This window comes from Hypanus sabinus, chromosome 12, assembly GCF_030144855.1.
Source record: "Hypanus sabinus isolate sHypSab1 chromosome 12, sHypSab1.hap1, whole genome shotgun sequence".
In the NCBI taxonomy this organism is placed as follows: Eukaryota; Metazoa; Chordata; class Chondrichthyes; order Myliobatiformes; family Dasyatidae; genus Hypanus; species Hypanus sabinus.
Window position 1 is genome coordinate 22,172,597 of NC_082717.1, and position 21,479 is coordinate 22,194,075.

The following is a 21,479-nucleotide window of genomic DNA, read 5'->3' on the forward strand; positions in this document are numbered from 1 at the left end:
GAATCCCAAAAATTTACTAACATTTACAAATGGGATTCTGAACTGACCCCTCTTCATAAGAATCACTATTCACAGTGTAGGGAAATAGCTCTTAATTTCTCTCCACACCTCTAACAGAAAACAAATCCAGAATAAAATAAGAACTGAGACAATTACAATTCAACAGAAATTGATAACATTAACTAACAGGCAAAGGGTATTAGAGAGTGCAGCAAGAAGACAATAACCAGCTCTGTTTCATCCAAATTGCTTACCTGCCCTTTTTCATCAAATGCCATTATCACAACAGCAGCTCCAAATTGTTTAACTATTCGTGCTTTCGCCAGAAAGTCGTCTTCTCCATCCTTCAGACTGATACTATTAACAAGGCATTTGCCTTGACAACACTTTAAGCCTGCTGCAATCACACTGAAATTAGAAGAATCTATACAAACTGGGATCTTTAAGAGAAAAAAGACAAACAAGTGTTTACTGTTATTCAAAGACATCCACCAATATTGTTGGTTACAGAGTTAATGCTGTTGTGTAGAAGTGCTGGTCATTAGATCATGCTTCCACTACATTGTTTTTAGACAATTATTATACTAACCTTGGCAACATCTGGCTCTGTTGAGACAAGGTTACAAAATCTGACCATAGCACTCTTGCCATCTAACATTCCATCATCCATGTTGATATCCAGGATCTGAGCTCCCTTATTGATTTGGATCTTTGCTATATTCAAGGCTTCCTACAATCACATTGAAATTACAGATTAACAGGCCTTTGAACATCAGGCAGAAGATAACATACAACCTGTAGCTTACTTTCAATCAACAATGAGGTGTTGATGATTTAGCTCCATCAAAAAAGTCATGTATTTTTTCCTAAGTAAAACACTATTACATTACATCCTTTAAAAAATCTTTTCGGAGGAAGATGAAAATTCAGACCACTAGTAATGCCACTTGCCATTTTCGGGTTGTCCCAATTCCACATTTTCTTGACCCAGTCATGCCAGTAGCATTTTTACTCAGACATCTCTGAAAACAAAAGCATCTCTTCCTCCTAACTATAAAAGGTGCACTGGTGAAATCAACAAACCTTCTTGGATACAGGTCCCCCAAAACTGTGGCCTTTAATAAGTTAAGATGTTAAAATTCCCCACCCAACAGCATCATGAAAGATTCGTCATCCTAGTTACAGGAGGGATTACAGGGCAAATATCCCTTCCTCAATACCTTTCCAATGATGCTTGCGCCACATGATATTATAAGATAAAAGTAATTTACAAGTAATATTAGCCAATTGGCACTGGAGTTTTTTTGTTCTAATTGTGTAAAATATATGCTTAATTTATGCTTCTCTTATGAATACGCCCTATCTGATGCTACGTGCCTGTGATGCTATTGCAAATAAAATTTTCATTGTAGTTGTGCAGATGGTAATAAATTCAACTTCGACCATACACAAACTTGAATTGGAATTATTAAAGAAACTTACTTCCTCGTGCCACAAGGATGTTGAATTCAAAAACATTTAAACTTTTCCCCAGTTTGGGAAAATTATGGGATTACAGAAAATGGGTTTTGAAAATGAAGCCGCAATTTACCTCATAATTACCTGCCATTATAAGTTTAGCAAACTTTTTAGATCCTGCCACATTACAGCGTTCTCCAATGTTGACAAAGTTGGTGTATGGACCAATTCTGAAAGGTTCAAGGCCTTAGAAAAATTTCAAAATATAGATACAATAACTATTTAACTTTCAGATTAAAGGTCTTAACACACAATCCTAGGTGAACATTTCAACAAAGTGCATAACATCTTTAATGGTGCCAACTAGCTGTTCAGTAAACATGACAAATCCTATACAGTATCTGAGTAAAACAGACTTTTCCTCAAATTATAGCAATAAAAACCAAAATTAACATAATATCTCACTATCTGAAAGCTCAAGATCATACCTGTGCCAAAAACAATAGAGGATAGGCAAAAGATGCTGCTCTTGCCTATGATTTCAAGATCCTGAAACTGAGTTTAAAAAATCTCAACCCTGGGGCTAAGGTAGGAAATATTTTAATCAAAGGACTTCACTCAGTGATGGAGAAAAGAATGAAATAGGTCAGAAGCAGGACAAGGAAAAGAGAACTCAAACGAGCATTTGAGGGTTTGACTTACTGGAAAATTTCAAGTCTAAGACAACCGCTAGGCACAAGGCTTAAGGGTGAGGGAACATATATGAAAGTGTAGAGATGCTGAAGAAACAAGGACATTTTGGCAAAGAAAGGATAGGATTGTCTCATCAGAAGGAAGGGACACAGACTGATCAGGGAAAGGAACTCTGTGATTTAGAATTTAGCCTGGATGAGCTAATGATCTATTATCAAAAACATCTCGATCACCATCCATTTTTGTTGTCTGATGAAATTTCTCTGCCAAAAATATATATTAACCCACATTATTTAATAAACACCCATTATCATAATTAACATTGTTTACCTTGTCCTTAACTATTTCTTAAAAAAATTATTTTAGACCACAAGACATTGGAGCAGAATTAGGCCATCTGGCCCATCGAGTCTGCTCTGCCATTCAATCATGGCTAATCCTTTTCCCCCCTTATAATGCTCATAACTACCAACAGAACCATTTGCACGATGTAAGACTGATTTAGAACATAAACCAACACTCCAAGAGGAATACAAATTGAATGGATGAGCAGATTTACTGGTCTTAATCTACTTACCAGACAGCAACAAGAAGTCTTCAAAAACAGAAGGAGGAGGAATTCTTGGCCTACATTTCCGTACTGCTTCTGCTATTGCCCTAAAAAAATACAACCAAGTGGGAACTTTAAATAGAATATTTCAAATTATGAACTACTTACAGCATAGAAATAACCATTTGACTCAATGTGTCAGTATTTATAGTATTTACAAACTTTCTACCATAGATAGTAAATAGCTCTGTTTGACCACTTTATTAGTTAATTGTTGCCTTTCTATAGCAAAGGGCTTTATCTTCTGAAGACCTCCAGCATCTGTAGAATCAGCTCTTTATTTTAATCTCCCGACAAATACTGAGGAAAGTAATTATTTACCATGCAAAAGCAAAAAAATTGTACATGTTAAAAAAATTTAACAGGTCACAAACCAGCTGTAAAGAACCATTTATATTTCAGATTTTCTGATGAAAAGTAATCAATCTGAAACACAAACAAGAGAAAATCTGCAAATGTTGGAAATCCAGCAACACACACAAAGTGCTGGATGAATTCAGCAGGCTTGGCAGCATCTATGGAAAAGAGTACAGTCAACATCTTGGGCTGAGACCTTGCAGCAGGACTGGGCTAAAGAACCTTGGCCCAAAATCTCAGAGGATCATAAATATAGTCAGCTCAATCTTGGCTAGTAGCCTACAAAGTACCCAGGACATCTTCAAGGAGTGGTGTCTCAGGAAGGCAGCGTCCATTATTAAGGACCTCCAACACCCAGGGCATGCCCTTTTCTCACCGTCACCAGGAGGTACAGAAGCCCGAGGGCACACACTCAAGTGATTCAGGAACAGCTTCTTCCCCTCTGCCATCCGATTCCTAAATGCACATTAATGCTGTGAACGCTACCTCACTTTTTTAATATATGTTATTTCTGTTTTTGCATGATTTTTAATCTACTCATTCCATGTATACTGTAATTGAATGATTGATTAATGTACTTATTTCCTCCTCTTCTATATTATGTATTGCATTGTACTGCTGCTGCTAAGTTAACAAATTTCATGACAGATGCCGCTATTAATAAACCTGATTCTGAAATGTCGACTGTATTCTTTTCCATAGATGCTGCCTGGCCTGCTGAGTTCCTCCAGCATTTTCTATGGGTTGTATCAATCTGAAACACTGTTTTCTTTGAAAAGAAGAAAATTGGGAAGATATAGTTAAAAATATATAAAATTAAGGGTAACATAGATGGTTTAAAGAGAAAGGACTCACTTTCCTCAATCATGACTCAGATTGAAATGCTGCCAGTTCTGGTGAGTAAAAGACCATAAAACATTGGAGCAGAATTAAGCTCTTCAGCCCATTGAGTCTGCTCCACCATTTGATCACAATTGATTTATTTTCCTTCTCAACCCCATTCCTGCCTACTTCCCACAATCTTTGACGCCCTTACTAATCAAGAACCTATCAACCTCTGCTTTAAATGTACCCAATGACTTGGCCACCACAGCCGTCTGTGGCAAAGAATTCCACAATTCACCACCATCTGGCCAATGAAATCCCTCATCTCTGTTATAAAGGGATTCAGAGGCTACAGCCTCTGGTTCCAGACTCTTCCACTATTGGAAATATCCTCTCCACGCCCACACTAACCAGGACTTCTAATATTAGGAAGGCTTCATTGAGATGCTTCCTCATTCTTCTAAACTCCAGCAAGTACAGGCCCAGAGCATCAAATGCTCCTCACGTTAACCTTTTCATTCTCCAACTCCAGCACAACCTTTCTTAGATATGGGGCCCAACACTGCTCACAATACTCTATATGTGGTCTGACTATTGTTCTTATAAAGCCTCAGCTTGACATCCTTTTGTCTATATTCTAGTCCTCTTAAAATGAATACTGTACTAACATTATATATGCTTACTTTACTACTTTTGGGTCTCTTAAGCCCGGTTGCAACTTCGATTTCAGAATTTGCTCACTGTTTAGAAAATGGTCTAAGTCTTTATTCCTTCTACCGAAGTGCATGCCCATACATTTCCCTACTCTGTATTCTATCTGTACTTTTTCTGCCCATTCTCCTAATCTGTTCAAGTCCCTTCTGCAGACTCCCTGCTTCTTCATCACTACCTGCACCTCCACCCATCTTTGTATTGTCCAGAAACTTGGCCACAAAACTATCGATTCTCTCATCCAGATTACTGACATACAACATGAAAAGAAGTGGTCTCAAACATGGTCTCTGTAGATTGGGAGACTGCTTCGCTGAGAACCTATGCCCCATCCGCCAGAAAAAAAACAGAATCTCCCAGTGGCCAAGCATTTTAATTCCACTTCCCATTCTCATTCCAATATGTCTGTCCATGGCCTCCTCCACTCGGGATGGAGGAACACTACCTTATATTCCGTTGGGTAGCCTCCAACCTGATGGCATGATTATCAATTTCTTCAACTTCTGGTAATGCCCCCCAATCCCCAACCCTTCCCTTCCCCAATTCTATTTCCAACCCCGTTTCCCTCTCTCACCTTATCTCCTTGCCCGCTCATCACCTCCCTCTAGTGCTCTTCCCCCTTTTCTTTCTTCCATGGCCTTCTGTCTCCTTCACCAATCAACCTCCCAGTTCTTTACTTCATCCTTCCCACTCCAGGTTTTACCTATCACCTTGTGTTTCTCTCTCCTCTCCCCCAACCCTTTAAATCTACTCCTCAACTTTATTTCTCTAGTCCTGCCGAAGGGTATAGGCCCAAACCGTCAACTGTACTTTTTTCTACTGCCTGGCCTGCTGAGTTCCTCAGCATTTTGCGTGTGCTGCTTGGATTTCCAGCACCTGCAGATTTTCTCTTGTCTGCAGAATACCACTCATCACCAGCTGCAAACCTGAAAAAGCCACCTTTATCCGCACTCCATGCCCTTTGCCAATCAGTCGAGCTTATGTCCCTGCTGTATCTTTCCTGTAACACACATGGTCTTGTATTTTGTTTAGCCTGTCCATGTGTACCACCTGGTCAAAAGCCTCCTGAAACTCCAAGTAAACAACAGCCATTCACTCTCCTTTGTCTATCCTGCTGGTTATTCCTTCAATGAGTTCTAATAAATTTGTCAGGCAAGATTTCCCCTTAAGCAAAAGATGCTGATGTCAGTTTATTTTATCCTGTGCCTCCAACAACCCCAAAACCCTATCCTTAAAGAAGCACTGAGATCTTGCCAACCACTGAAATCAGGCTAACTGGCCTATTGTTTCATGTACTTTGCTTCTCCCCCCCACCCCAAAGGGAGGAGTGTCATTTATGATTTTCCATTCCAGAATCTAGTGATTCCTGGAAGATTATTACAAATGTCTCCACCATCTCTTCAACTGCCTCTTTCAGAAGGTAAATTATGGCCAGCAATGTCTGTTTATATTTCAATATTTATTATTTCTGCCATATAACCTGTAACTGAGAATGGATGCAATTATATCACTAGAAAGCATAACACACTCTGAAATTCTTCCTCTGAACATCACATCCCACTGACAGAAACAATACCAGTTTGTAGCCACGTCCATATAACTTTGAAGAGCTGTCTCTTTGCATGTTAAGTTTCAACATGTATTCAACTGATTTTCAAATTCAGCAAAGTACCGGATGTGAGCTGGAGTTGTTCCACAACAACCTCCAACGATGTTCACCAGCCCATCCATGGCAAATTCCTGCAATAAAAGATAGTAAAAAAAAGATTAGTCCTACAATTAAAGGCTCTTTTATTCAAGATAATTCTTCAAACAGGCTGGATGCAGGAAGGATATTTTTCCTGACTGAGGAGTCTAGAACCAGCAGTCACAGCTTCAGATGAAGGCCGAGGCCATTTAGAATTGATACAGAGACGTCCTTTCTTCTCTGAGAATATGGCTGTGGAGGCTGAATCACTAATTTATTAATCACTGAGTTTATTCAAAACAGAGATTGACATAATTCAGAATATTAAGTGAAAGAAGGAATATGGGCATTTGAATTACACTGAAAAAGATCAACCTTAATCTTTACAATTAATGAAACAGACACAAAAGACCATTCTATTCCCGGTTTTCTTGTGTTCTTCATCAAACAAGTGTGAAATGATACATGTCAGCAGAGTGAACAAGGCAGAGAGGACACCATCAATGGCAGCATAGAGTAATGGGGGATTTTAGAATGCAAGTCCATGTGCCTCCAAAAGAATGTAGCTAAGATGACTAAGAAGGCATATCAGATATTGGTGTTTATTTGTTGCAGCACAAAATACAGGAACAAAGAATGTAAAACATTCTATACACAATCCTTCTAAATATGCTACCGTAAAGGACGTGTTGGCATTGGAGATGTGTACAAGAGATTTATCAAGATGATGCTAAGGCCAGAGAATCACAGCTAAGAGGAGAAAATGCTTAGGCTGGGGTGGGTTTTATTTAAACAAAGAAAACAAGAGGGAAGTTAACAGGGAGGGCATTGCCTTCATACCAAAGGAAAATTAGAAAGGATCACAATTTTTTCAGCATACACTTGCAAGGAAACAGGTGTGACTCAAAGCAAACACTGATGAGATGTTGAAAGGCATCTCAGAGTAGATATGGAAAGGACGCTTCTCAGCGTGGGGAAGTCTAGGACAAGGGGGCACAGCCTCAGGATTGTGGGGCGTCCATTTAAAACAGAGATGTGGAGAACTTTCTTGAGCCACAGGGTGGAGAATTTGTGGAATTTATTACCACAGGCAGCTGTGGAGGCCCGGTCATTGGGTGTATTTAAAGCTCTTGACTCAACATGGCAAAGGTTATGGGGAGAAGGCCAGGGAGAGGGGGTGAAGAGGAGTGAAAAGGATCAGCCGTGATTGAATGGCAGAGCAGACTCAATGGGCCAAATGGCCGAATTCTGTTCCTTCGGTCTTATGGAGATGTCTGACTGTCTGCGCTAAAATAAACATGGTCTTTACCCTTGCAAGAGAACAAGATTGGAGGATGATATTGGATAGCTGAACATTATATGGAACTCACACATAAGTGTAATTAACAGCAGGTCGAGCACAGATGATGAACAATACCTTAAGGTGCTTTGATGTGATTTCAGGTGTTTCATCATATCCTCCAAATGAATTGGGAAGCCCTTAAGTTAAACAAAAATACAATGGAGATACATCAAGCACTTGGAGACACAAGAATTCCTCCAGCATTTTGAGTGTACGTTAGGTACTTAACGATTTTTCAGCTGAGTTCCTATATTTGGTAAGCTGTAGAAAATTATGGCATTTTTCCATCAGTCTGCATTTACATTACTTCTCCAGAGAAAGACAGTATAATTAATGCCAAGATAGTCCTGAAAGTAAAATATTAAAAGACTTATGTAAACTAGAGGATCTCCTTATTTGATGTTTTTCTGTAACAAACATTTATAATGATTAGCTGTATTTTTCACATGTACATTGAAACAGTGTTAATCAAAGCAGTGAGGATTGGGCGGGCAGCCTGCTAGTTTCACCACGCTACTGGCGCCAACACAACATGCCCACGACTTACGAATCCTAACCACACTTCTTTGGAATGTGGGAGAAAACCGGAGCACCCTGCGGCACATGGTCGCGGGGGAACACACAAGCTCGTAACAGGCAGTGGCAGGAATTGAACTCTAATCTCACACCTGGCTGCCGTAAACCACTAAGCTAACCACTACACTGTCTAGCTAGATTTAGTTACCATCATGCATTTTCGCCTACTCTCCTCACCCAAAATTATTCAGTCATTGTTTTAGTTTTGCTCCAGAGCATCATTCATTTTTTTCACTTTTCCAGAGATTCATACCTCGTTAGATTTGCACAGCCTGTCTTCCATTCTGACATAACAGTATATTACACCAAGAGTGTATTGTCCAGACACCACATTATGAATAGTTATCAATAGTAACTCAAGCAAAAATTCAGCAACAGTTTTTAAATAGCAGTCCTTTCTATTTTCCACACACCAAGGAAAGCATGGTTGCTGTATTTGCTGTTGACTTGAAGGTGTGGGCTTCGGTGAGGTAAGTGGGTGAGTGGACTTCACTTTTTTCCTTTCCATTTTTTCCCAGAGGAATAAGGAGCTTGTGTGTAGGGTTAAGTATTTTGCCCTGGGTATCAGATGTGGGAATGCTGGGAATCTTCCAGTCTCCCAGATGGCTATATCTGCACCAGGTACACCGAGATGCAGCTCCTGAGAGATTGTGTTAGGGACCTGGAGCTGCAGTTTGATGACCTACAGGTTATCAGGGAAAGTCAGCAGTAGATAGATAGCAGCTGCAAGGAGTTAGTCACTACAAGAGTTAGATAAGTGGGTGACTGTCTGGGAAGGGATGGGAAGAGCTAAGATAGAAGAGAGCACCCCTGTGGCCATCTGCCTCAGTAATTGTTATCTCGTTTTGAATGCTGTCGGTGAGGGAGGGGGGAGACACCTGACAGAGGACCACCATGGTGATCGGATCCCTGGCACTGAGCCTGGCTTCATGATGCCAAAGGGAGAGAGGAAGATGAGGAATGCAGTAGTCATAGGGGATTCCATAGTGAGGGGAACAGACCGGAGGTTCTATCAGCCTGATATAGATAACCGCATGGTGTGTTGCCTCCCAGTTGTCAGGGTACAGGATGTCTCAAATCAGGTGCAGGGTATTCTGAAGGGACAGGGTGAACACCCGGAGGTCTTGGTACACACTGGTACCAGTGACACAGGTAGAAAAAGGGAGGAGGTCCTGAAGAGAGAATTCAGGGAGCTGGGTAAGAAGCTGAAAAGCAGGATCTCCAGGGTAGTAATCTCAGGATTGCTGCCTGTGCCACGTGCTTACTAGTGCAGGAATAGCATGATCAGGCATATTAATACATGGCTGAGAGACTGATGTAGGGGGCAGGGTTTCGGGTTCCTGGATCATTGGGCCTCTTCTGGGGGAGGTGAGACCTGAACAAAAAGGACAGGTTACACCTGAACCCAAAGGTGTCCAATATCCTAGCAGGCAGGTTCAATAGAGCTGTTAGGGAGGGTTTAAATTAATTTGGCAGGGGATGGGAACCAGAGTGATAGGGTTGAGGAAGGGGAAAGCAGAAAGAAATCAAAGATAGTGTGCAACAGAGATGATGGAAAGGACAGGCGGGAGATGAGGCATAATCACAGCCAGTGGGATGAGTTACGGGGCAAAGGAGGCGTGGTGCATTTAAAACAGAAAGCAGCAAATACTGGACTGAAAGTGTTGTATTTGAATGCATGCAGTATAAGAAATAAAATGGATGATTTTGAAATTCAGCTACAGATTTGTGCCTAAATTTGCCAATGACACAAAGGTAGGTGGAGTAGCTGTTGAGGTTCCTCTGTTGAGGAAACAGAGAGACTTAGATAGTTTAGAGAATGGGCAAAGTCACGCACCTTGGTGGAAGAAATAAACAGGTAGGCTATTATTTAGATGGAGAGAGAACCCAAAATGTAGAGATTCAAAGGGACTTGGGAATCCTTGCACAGGATACTCTGAAGGTTAACCTCCAGGCTGAGTCAGTGGTGACGAAAGTGAATGCAATGTTGGCATTCATTTCTAGAAGTACTGAATATAAGAACAGGGGTGTGATGCTGAGGCTCTATAAGGCACTTGCGAGACCACACGTAGTATTGTGTGCAGTTTTTGGGCTCCTTGTTTTAGAAAGGATATATTGACATTGGAGAGGGTTCAGAGAAGATTCATGAGAATGATTCCAGGAATGAAAGGGTTACCATATGAAGAATGTCTGGCAGCTCTTGGGCTGTATTCCCTGGAGTTCAGAAGGAGGGGGGATCTCACAGAAACATTCTGAATGTTAAAAGGCCTGAACAGATTAGATATGCAAAGTTATTTCCCACGGTAGGGGAGTTTAGGACAAGAGGGCACGACTTCAGGATTGAAGGACATCCATTTAGAACAGAGAAGTGGAGAAATTACTTCAGTCAGAGGGTGGTAAATCTGTGGACTTTGTTGCCACGAGCGGCTGTGGAGGCCAAGATATTGGGTGTATGTAAGGCAGAGATAGATAGGTTCTTGATTAGCCAGGGCATCAAAGGGTATGGGGAAAAAGCAGGGGAGTGGGGATGACTGGAAGAATTAGATCACCCCATGATTGAATGGTGGAGCAGACACGATGGGCCAAATGGCCTACTTCTGCTGTTATATTTTATGGTCTAATAGATAAAAAAGCAAATAGTGAAGAGAATACAAGTAAGCTATAGAAAGTTATATTGTCAATAAGTTAAGTGAATGGACAAAAACATAGGAAACTTTATATTCAGATAAAGGGTCTCAAACTGAATTGTGGACTGTCCATTTCCCTCCACAGGTGCTGCCTGAACTGATAAGCTCTTCCAGGAATTAGTTTGGTGCTCCAGATTCCTGCAACTGCAGTGTCTTGTGGTTCAAAAAATAAGATAGTTGATTTTGGCAGGAAATATGAAAAAGCAATTCAAAACTCTCAGACACAGAAATACCTGAACATAACTCGAGAGAAGTTTAGAGGTTTATTTGATTAAAACTGAAATAGGCTAGCTATCTTGCGGAAAGGTTGTACAGGCTAGTTTTGTAATTGCTAGAGTTTAAAAGACTGGGAGATGACTTCTCTGAAATTATACAGGGTTCCAGGAGTGTAGTTTAACAGAGAATATGTGGGGAAGATATTCCCTATTGTGTGGAAATCTTGTACTAGGGTTCATTGCTTAAGCATAAGTGGATCAGCCATTTAAGAGGTAAGGCAACTTCTTTCTCTTAAAAGGTTATGTGTCTATGATACGTTCTTCCCTAAAGGGTAATGGAAGCAAATGTTTGAATTATTTGTTTACGGCAGAGAAAGCATACTTAATAAGCAATGGGGTGAAAAGCTACCATGGCTAGACTGAAATGTGGAGTTGATATAATGGTTGGACCAGCCATGATCTTATAAAATGGCAAAACGTGCCTGTGGGGTACAATTTATCTACTCTCCTCCTATTCCTATGTTTGCAATATGATTTATTTTCTGTTTGTGTGACCCATTTGCTCACAGATTTGCTGTGAAACATGTCAGTGGGGGGAAAAAAAAAATCACATTTTGAAAGAAATGTTAGGTTGAAAGGAAAGGTTAAAGGTTTGAAAGCACCATGGTTTTCAAGGGATATTAAAAACTTGGTTCGGAAAAAGAGGGATGTCTACAATAGATATAGGCAGCATGGAGTAAGGGAATTGCTCGAGGAATATAAAGAATGTAAAAGGAATCTTAAGAAAGAGATTAGAAAAGCTAAGATACGAGGTTGGTTTGGCAAATAAGGTGAAAGTAAATCCGAAAGGTTTCTACAGTTATATTAAAAGCAAGAGGATATAGTGAGGGATAAAATTGGTCCCTTAGAGAATCAGAGTGGTCAGATATGTGTGGAGCCGAGGAAGATGGGAGAGATTTTGAACGATTTCTTCTCTTTGGTATTCACTAAGGAGAAGGATATTGAATTGTGTAAGTTGTGGGAAACAAGTAAGGAAGTTATAGAACCTATGACAGTTAAAGAGGTGGAAGTACTGGCACTTTTAAGAAATTTAAAAGTGGATAAATCTCCGGGTCCTGACAGGATATTCCCCAGGACCTTGAGGGAAGATTGTGTAGAGATAGCAGGAGCTCTGACGGAGATCTTTCAGATGTCATTAGAAACGGGGATTGTGCTGGAGGATTGGTGTATTGCTCATGTGGTTCCATTGTTTAAAAAGGGTTCTGGAAGTAAGCCTAGCAATTATAGACCTGTCAGTTTGACATCGGAGGTGGGTAAATTAATGGAAAGTATTCTTAGAGATAGTATTTATAATTATCTGGATAGACAGGATCTGATTAGGAGTAGCTAGCATGGATTTGTGCGTGGAAGGTCATGTTTGACAAACCTTATTGAATTTTTTGAAGAAGTTACGAGGAATGTTGACGAGGGTAAGGCAGTGGATGTACTATATGGACTTCAGCAAGGCCTTTGACAAAGTTCCACATGGAAGGTTAGTTAAGAAGGTTCAGTCATTAGGTATTAATGCTGGAGTAATAAAATGGATTCAACAGTGGCTAGATGGGAGATGCCAGAGAGTAGTGGTGGATAATTGTTTATCGGGATGGAGGCTGGTGACTAGCGGGTGCCTCAGGGATCTGTTTTGGGCCCAATGTTGTTTGTAATATACATAAATGATCTGGATGATGGGGTGGTAAATTGGATTAGTAAGTATGCCGATGATACTAAGGGAGGAGGTGTTGTGGATAATGAGGTGGGTTTTCAAAGCTTGCAGGGAGATTTATGCCGGTTAAAAGAATGGGCTGAACGTTGGCAGATGGAGTTTAATGCTGAGAAGTGTGAGGTTCTACATTTTGGCAGGAATAATCCAAATAGAACATACAGGGTAAATGGTAGGGCATTGAGGAATGCAGTGGAACAGAGATCTAGGAATAACAGTGCATAGTTCCCTAAAGGTGGAGTCTCATGTAGATAGGGTGGTGAAGAAGACTTTTGGAACGCTGGCCTTTATAAATCAGAGCATTGAGTACAGAAGTTGGGATGTAATGTTAAAATTGTACAAGGCATTGGTAAGGCCAAATTTGGAATATTGTGTACAGTTCTGGTCACCAAAATTATAAAAAAGATATCAATAAATTGGAGAGAGTGCAGAGACGATTTACTAGGATGTTACCTGGGTTTCAGCACTTAAGTTACAGAGAAAGGTTGAACAAGTTAGGTCTCTATTCATTGGAGAGTAGAAGGTTGAGGGGGGATTTGATCGAGGTATTTAAAATTTTGAGAGGGATAGATAGAGTTGACGTGAATGGGCTGTTTCCATTGAGAGTAGGGGAGATTCAAACGAGAGGACATGATTTGACAGTTAGGGGGCAGAAGTTTAAGGGAAACACGAGGGGGTATTTCTTTACTCAGAGAGTGATAGCTGTGTGGAATGAGCTTCCAGTGGAAGTAGTAGAGGCCAGTTCAGTTGTGTCATTTAAGGTAAAATTGGATAGGTATATGGACAGGAAAGGAGCGGAGGGTTATGGGCTGAGTGCAGGTAGGTGGGACTAGGTGAGATTAAGAGTTTGGCACGGACTAGGAGGGCCGAGATGGCCTGTTTCCGTGCTGTGATTGTTATATGGTTATAAATCCATTGATTGTATGATTCCCTAAAGACATAATATTAAATTCTCTTTTCTTGCAAATTTTTCCAACTTTATTTTTCTCAAGTCCCAGTGGTGAACAGGGAGTTAAATCAATTTTCCTCACTCGTCCACACAAGTTCAGTACTAACTGAAAAATGTCACCTAGTAGTTCTCAATGGCTTTGGGACTTACAAAATAGTGACTATTTGAACTAATGAGATGTTCCAAATGAAAAAACCCAATTACATTAAGGGCTTTTGAAGCAACATATTATGTCTGTTTGCCTTGAAATAATTTGCATTTGCTATGTATTTAATATTAGTTTCTCACATTAAATTAAAAACATAAACTACTAACCTGCATTGGGATAGCATAACACAAAGGCAGTTGTGCATTTTCCAATTGCTTCTATGAATGGTCTCATTTCCACAGCTCCCAAAGCACAATTTAATCCTATGCTGGGAGGAAAATAACTTATTATCACGTGGTAACTTATTCATAATCTCCTCAGAGAGTACAAACATCCTTAATTTCTGCAACACGCTCGATGAAATCTTCAGTTGTGAGAGGGAGTTCATAAATAAATGTCAATTTTGCATGACAGTCTGGAAGTTCCGAAATTTTGATTACAGATAATAAGAATTTGATGATCACTGATATTAATCAAGTCTGAGTGTTGTGCGGGGGGTGGGGGAAGCTTCTTGAAGCATTTACATCTCACACAATAGGCAAAAGTTTGATTTTACATTTCAGTATACTACCTGAAGAGCTGTGTGGGATTCTTAAGAAATTGTTTATACTTATAATTTAATCTGATAGATTTTGTTGGAGAAACACTGATTCATACTTCTTTTGAAGCTAATTTCAAACTGATCATCTCAATTGAGTCAGTACTGATAGAAATAATGATCAACTTCTTCACAGTCAGTACAACAAGATTATCACCTGCATGAGAAAGTGGAAAATCCAGGCATACAAGATGCAAAGCAAATCTGAGTTGCTATTTATCTTCACAAATAGCCACAATCTGCAGTTATGCAGATGATTTTGAATTCATGGCTGCCCTTCTTGCTACGGTGGATTTATCCAAAACTGTCCATGTAGTAACTTGTCACTTGTGAAGAGCTAAAATTCAACCTGTTAACAACTGCTAGTCACCAACCAGAAAGAAAATCAAGGAATCCCTTCTAATGACTGGGAAATTAATAAACTTCAAATGCTGAAATCTGTTAACAGCACAAGGCTGAGAAAGGGCATTCAATGAAAATCACTTTAATTGTCATAAATTATGGGTGGTCAAGTGAGAATTGTTTATTTTTATGCACATATTAATAGCCAAGGAAGATGATTATTTGTCCATAAATACAGTAAGTGCTTACTGTAGCATATTTGAAAAGCCACCAAACAAGTGTTTTGATCGCAATGATACTAACAGCTGACTGTCAACTAATGTTCCTGTAGGTATGCAGGCAACCATTTTCATCTAAGCCTTCACAATACTTCTTCAAGCCTTGCAGATAGACGATAAGCTCAACAGATGCAAAACAACTTGCCAAAATTATCCAAGATAAAAAGTTGAAAGTTTTAAAATCCTCAGAATTGGGTCGTAACAAATTTAACCAGGTATTGGTGCAGCATAATGCATTTTGTTACAGTATTGAGATGTTCCTACAAACTGTGATCAAATAAAGTTATAAATAATGCTCCTGAATTATAGTAAAAATACATATGTCAGATTCAATCAAGGAGCACAGGTTCTGTAGTTGCTACATGTTCCATATAGTCTGACAGGTGCTTGGGATATGTGAAGTATGTGAGATATGGGTGACATGTGAAGTACGGGATGATCAGCACAAACTGCAAAAATAGATCCCTGACACCAAACATAGTCAAGAACACATTCCACCAAATAGCATTACAACAGAGTACTCTTGTTGGTGATACTTTTAACTTTTCTACTGAAAGTCTTTCTGCACTGATTCTACTGCTATACTGAGCATTTTCAGCTTTTAAATTCAGAACTATGGACCAGTTGTTGCCAATTAGCTTAAGAATGCAACATCTCTTTCCTTATCTATTTCTCGCCTTTTGTAGTACTTCATCAGATGAGAAAGACTTTAAGATATTGTAATCATGAAAGGTGTTGGTTTGATCCCAGTTTCTTTCTTTGGTTTTATTCAGTTACCTTACCAAAGTGGTTTTGCATGAGATACACTGACGACAAATGCTTCTGCTGTCTGACCAGAAAGAGTGCGCCCACTCTTATCCACTATTGTTCCAGAAATCTGTAGCAAATCAAAAACAAACTTTTCAAACAAGGTCACTGACAGATGAACAGAAAGATGAACAAAAGAGTACCTTACACTTACTAGAATATGCCTGGGCTCATACTGCTCTGCAAACAACTGTTGTATGGCAAACAAGGCAGCCTAGGAAAATGACAACTAACATTAGCAAAGCAAATTACCTTAAAACAGTGGATGTTAACATTGTTTTCCCAAGGATGTGATAACCTCCCCCCCTCCCCCCCGAATATGAAATTAACAATAGGTTCCTCGACCATATACCTGGCAGGTTGTTTAGTCGTACTGACCATAATGTACTGAGATCAACTAGAACATAAGTCCCATTACAAAGAAAGCACTGCAGTGCCTCTACTTTCTCAGAAATTTGTGAAGATTCGGCATATCATCTAAAACTTTAATAAACTTCAACAGATGCTCAGTGGAGAGTATATTGACTGGTTGCATCATGGCCTGGTCGGGAATCACCAATGCCTCTGAATGGAGAAGCCTACAAAAAAAACGGATACAGCCCCGTCCATCATGAGTAAAGCCCTCCCCACCACTGTGCACATCTACACTGAGTGCTGTCACAAGAAAGCAGCATCCATTGTCAAGGACCCCTACCCCCCAGGCCACTGTTGCCATCAGGAAGGAGGTACTGGAGCCTTAGGACTCACACAACCAGGTTCAGCACCAGTTATTACCCCCCAACCATCAGATTCTTATTCCAGAGTGGAAAATTTTACTCACCCATCACTGAGCTGGCCCCACAATCAATGGACTCACTTTCAAGGACTCTTCATCTCACATCTCAATGCTTATTGCTTATTGTATTTCTCTCTATTTACTGTGAATGCCTGGAAGAAAGTGAATCTCAGGGTTGTTTATGGTGACACACAGTAGCATGCAAAAGTTTGGGCACCCCGGTCAAAATTTCTGTTACTGTGAAAAGCTAAACAAGTAAAAGATGACCTGATGCCTAAAGGGCATAAAGTTAAATATGACACTTTTCTTTAATATTTTAAGCAAGATTATATTTTTATTTCCATCTTTTACAGTTTCAAAATAACAAAAAAGGAAAAGGGCCCGAAGCAAAAGTTTGAGCACCCTGCATGGTCAGTACTTAGTAACAGCCCCTTTGGCAAGTATCACAGCTTGTAAATGCTTTCTGTACCCAGCTAAGAGTCTTTCAATTCTTGTTTGGGGGATTTTCACCCATTCTTCCAAATGCGGCCAAAAAGTTCTATTCAAAAAGTTCAAAGGAACTTCTAAACAAGCCTGATGCATTCTGTAAAGTCGTCCTGTGGACTGATGAAGTTAAAATAGAACCTTCTGGCTGCAATGAGCAAAGGTATGTTTGGAGAAAAAAGGGTGCAGAATTTCATGAAAAGAACATCTCTCCAACTGTTAAGCACAGGAGTGGATCGATCATGCTTTGGGCTTGTGTGCAGCAAGTGGCACAGGGAACACTTCACTAGTAGAGGGAAGAATGAATTCAATTAAATACCAGCAAATTCTGGAAGCAAACATCACACCGTCTGTAAAAAAGCAGACAATGAAAGGAGGATGGCTTCTACAACAGGATAATGATCTTAAACACACCTCAAAATCCACAATGGACTACCCCAAGTGGTGCAAGGCGAAGGTTTTGCCATAGCCCTCACAGTCCCCTGACCTAAACATTATCAAAAATCTGTGGATAGATCTCAAAAGAGCAGTGCATGGAAGACAGCCCAAGAATCTCACAGAACTAGAAGCCTTTTGCAAGGAAGAATGGGTGACAATCCCCCAAACAAGAATTGAAAGACTCTTAGCTGGCTACAGAAAGCATTTACAAGCTGTGATACTTGCCAAAGGGGGTGTTACTAAGTACTGACCGTGCAGGGTGCCCAAACTTTAGCTTCGGGCCCTTTTCCTTTTTTGTTATTTTGAAACTGTAAAAGATGGAAATAAAAAAAGTAATCTTGCTTAAAATATTAAACAAAAGTGTCATATTTAACTTTATGCCCTTTAGACATGAGGTCATCTTTTACTCGCTTAGCTATTCACAGTAACAGAAATTTTGACCAGGATACCCAAACTTTTGCATGCCACTGTATATGTACCTTGATAAAAAAATATACTTTGAACTTGAACTTTGAGTGATTATCAGGCAGTGTTACAGCTAAGCAGTGGAATGTCTGGAAGGAGCAATACTCCTGCACCATAGGAAAGCCCCAGAGCTATCACCCCCCCCCCCCCACAGCTGCTTGGCCTGCCATTGTGGGTTAAAGATGGGTCCTTTCCTCTTGAGTGTTAAGCTTGGGTGGCCTCCTCAACACACCAGTGAGCTACTAAGATACAACCATGATCGCCAGCATCTGCAGATTTTCTCTCGTTTGTGGTTGGAGTTATCCAAACTCGTGCTATTAAGCTCCACAAATAAAGCAGTTCTGCTAGAAGTGCAAACCTGGGGTTTTGCAGTTACTGAAGGTTACAGGTTTCTGGCAGGATTGTAACCATAAAGGACAGCAAGATTCCAGAAATGTAAGATGAAGTTAATAAATACTTTAAGACTCAGTTTCAGCTTTGGCTGGGATCTGTTAATTCTTTTACCTTTGCATTTGCTGTATCAAAGATGGTCTCCACTAGGAGAAGGTCAACCCCACCATCAAGTAAGCCCCTGGCCTGTTCTTCATAAGCTTCAACTAACTCATCAAATGCTGTAAAATAGATTTATGGACACAGAGATATCATAGGACAAGAGTTAGACAACAAAATAAATGAGTTACCTCCCCCAGGATACAGTCTATTAGTCTTTCTTTAAAAGACTTGGGCTATAGGAGTCCAGATGGAGTTTTGCTGTGTGTGGTTGAAAAGACAGATAAATGGAGAGGATGTACAGAACATTTATGAATGACAGAGCAAGCCAAAGTGACTGAAGATCTTTCTCATGTTCTGCAGATTCCTGCAATCCTGACTTCAAAGTAGCAGTTTGTCTGAGCAACATCTGGTTTGCTTTGCACTATTTCTCTTTTGTTAACCACCTATAACTCACACAAGCTTAAAGCACTATTTGTCTGAGTACACAGGATTAGAAAAGCTCAATTCAGTGCATTTGTCTAACAAAATCCAAAAACAAAATGCAAAATAATTCCTTGCCAAATATCTGCCTAATGTTCACAAATTAAAATCAGACCCTGACTCTTGCATTACATTCCATCTGAGATCCATGTCACAGTCTGCCTCCATCCTCCCCACAACTGTTTTTCCAGTGACATAACAGCTCCTAAAGGTTTTGTACGTTTAAGATCTTAAATACCTCAGTAAACACATCATTCCACCCCTCTAACCAATCACATAAACTCTGTAGCTATGATTCAAAGCAGGGTGGTCCAGATGAAGCCTGTGTCTGTTCAACTCAGCACTATCCTTTCTACTTTGGAGTAAGGGGAATTATGAGGCTCTCAGGCAGGAAATTGGAAGCTTAAATTGGGAACAGATGTTCACAGGGAAAAGAATGGAAGGAATGTGGCAAATGTTCAGGGGATATTTGTGTGGAGCTCTGCATAGGTACGTTCCAATGAGACAGGGAAGTTATGGTAGGGTACAAGAACCCTGGTGTACAAAGGCTGTAATAAATCTAGTCAAGAAGAAAAGAAAAACTTATACAAGGTTCAGAGAGTTAGGTAATGTTAGGGATCTAGAAGATTACAACACTAACAGGAAGGAACTCAGAAAGAAAATTAGGAGAGCCAGAAGGGGCCATGAGAAGGCCTTGGCGGGCAGAATTAAGGAAAACCCCAAGGCATTCTACAAGTACGTGAAGAGCAAGAGGATAAGATGTGAAAAAATAGGACCTATCAAGTGTGACAGTGGGAAAAGGTTTATGGAACTGGAGGAAATAGCAGAGGCAATTAATGAATACTTTACTTCAGTATTCACTGTGGAAAAGGATCTTAGTGATTGTAGTGCAGACTTGCAGCAGACTGAAAAGCTTGAGCATGTAAATATTAAGAAAGAGAATGTGCTGGAGCTTTTGGAAAGCATCAAGTTGGTTAAGTTGCCGGGACCGGATGAGATATACCCTAGGCTACTGTGAGAGGCGAGAGAGGAGATTGGTGAGCCTCTGGCGATGATCTTTGCATTATTAATGGGGACGGGAGAGGTTCTGGAGGATTAGAGGGTTGCGGATGTTGTTCCTTTATTCAAGAAAGCGAGTAGAGATCGCCCAGGAAATTATAGACTAGTGAGTCTTACTTCAGTGGTTGGTAAGTTGATGGAGAAGATCCTGAGGGGCAGGATTTATGAACATTTGGAGAGGTTTAATATGATTAGGAATAGTCAGCATGGCTTTGTCAAGGGCAGGTCGTGCCTTATGAGCCCGATTGAATTTTTCGAGGATGTGACTAAACACATTGATGAAGAAAGAGCAGTAGATGTAGTGTATATGGATTTCAGCAAGGCATGTAATAAGGTACCCCATGCAAGGCTTATTGAGAAATTAAGGAGGCATGGGATCCAAGGGGAAATTGTTCTGTGGATCCAGAACTGGCTTGCCCACAGAAGGCAAAGAGTAGTTGCAGACGGGTCATATTCTGCATGGAGGTTGGTGACCAGTGGTGTGCCTCAGGGATCTGTTCTGGGACCCTTACTCTTTGTGATTTTTATAAATGACTTGGATGAGGAAGTGGAGGTAAGTGTTGGTCAATTTGCTGATGACACAAAGGTTGGAGGTGTTATGGATAGTGTGGAGGGCTGTCAAAGGTTACAGCGGGACATTGATAGGATGCAAAACTGGGCTGAGAAGTGGCAGATGGATTTCAACCCAGATAAAGTGAAGTGGTTCATTTTGGTAGGTCAAATATGATGGCAGAATATAGTATTAATGGTAAGACTCTTGGCAGTGTGGAGGATCAGAGGGATCTTGGGGTCCGAGTCCATAGGACACTCAAAGCAGCTGTGCAGGTTGGCTCTGTGGTTCAGAAGGCATACGGTGTATTGGCCTTCATTAATCGTGGAATTGAACTTAGGAGCCGAGAGGTAATGTTGCAGCTACATAGGTCCCTGGTCAGACTCCACTTGGAGTACTGTGCTCAATTTTGGTTGCCTCACTAGAGAAAGGATGTGGAAGCCATAGAAAGGGTGCAGAGGAGATTTCCAAGGATGTTGCCTGGTTTGGGGAGAATGTCTTATGAAAACAGGTTGAGTGAACTCGGCCTTTGCTCCTTGGAGCGACAGAGGATGAGAGGTAACCTGTTAGAGGTGTCTAAGATGTTGAGAGGTTTTGATCGTGTGGATAGTCAGAGGCTTTTGCCCAGGGCTGAAATGGTTGATATAAGAGAACACAGGTTTAAGGTGCTGGGGAGTGGGTCAGAGGAGATGTCA

The 21,479-nt window shown here is 40.5% G+C and overlaps 1 protein-coding gene across 4 annotated transcripts in view; it reads right to left on the reverse strand.

Moving 5' to 3' along the window:
• mtr (5-methyltetrahydrofolate-homocysteine methyltransferase) overlaps positions 1-21,479 on the reverse strand; it is an 87,857-nt gene that overhangs the window by 49,865 nt on the left and 16,513 nt on the right. For all 4 annotated transcript variants that reach the window (XM_059985657.1, XM_059985656.1, XM_059985659.1 and 1 more), the window contains 10 exons: positions 18,708-18,814; positions 16,197-16,256; positions 16,018-16,112; positions 14,185-14,285; positions 7,759-7,820; positions 6,327-6,394; positions 2,729-2,808; positions 1,592-1,704; positions 590-730; positions 255-440 (listed from right to left, as the gene is read on the reverse strand). In XM_059985657.1, the coding sequence (XP_059841640.1) occupies positions 255-440; positions 590-730; positions 1,592-1,704; positions 2,729-2,808; positions 6,327-6,394; positions 7,759-7,820; positions 14,185-14,285; positions 16,018-16,112; positions 16,197-16,256; positions 18,708-18,814 (1,013 nt within the window). The remainder of the gene's footprint in view (positions 1-254; positions 441-589; positions 731-1,591; positions 1,705-2,728; positions 2,809-6,326; positions 6,395-7,758; positions 7,821-14,184; positions 14,286-16,017; positions 16,113-16,196; positions 16,257-18,707; positions 18,815-21,479) is intronic.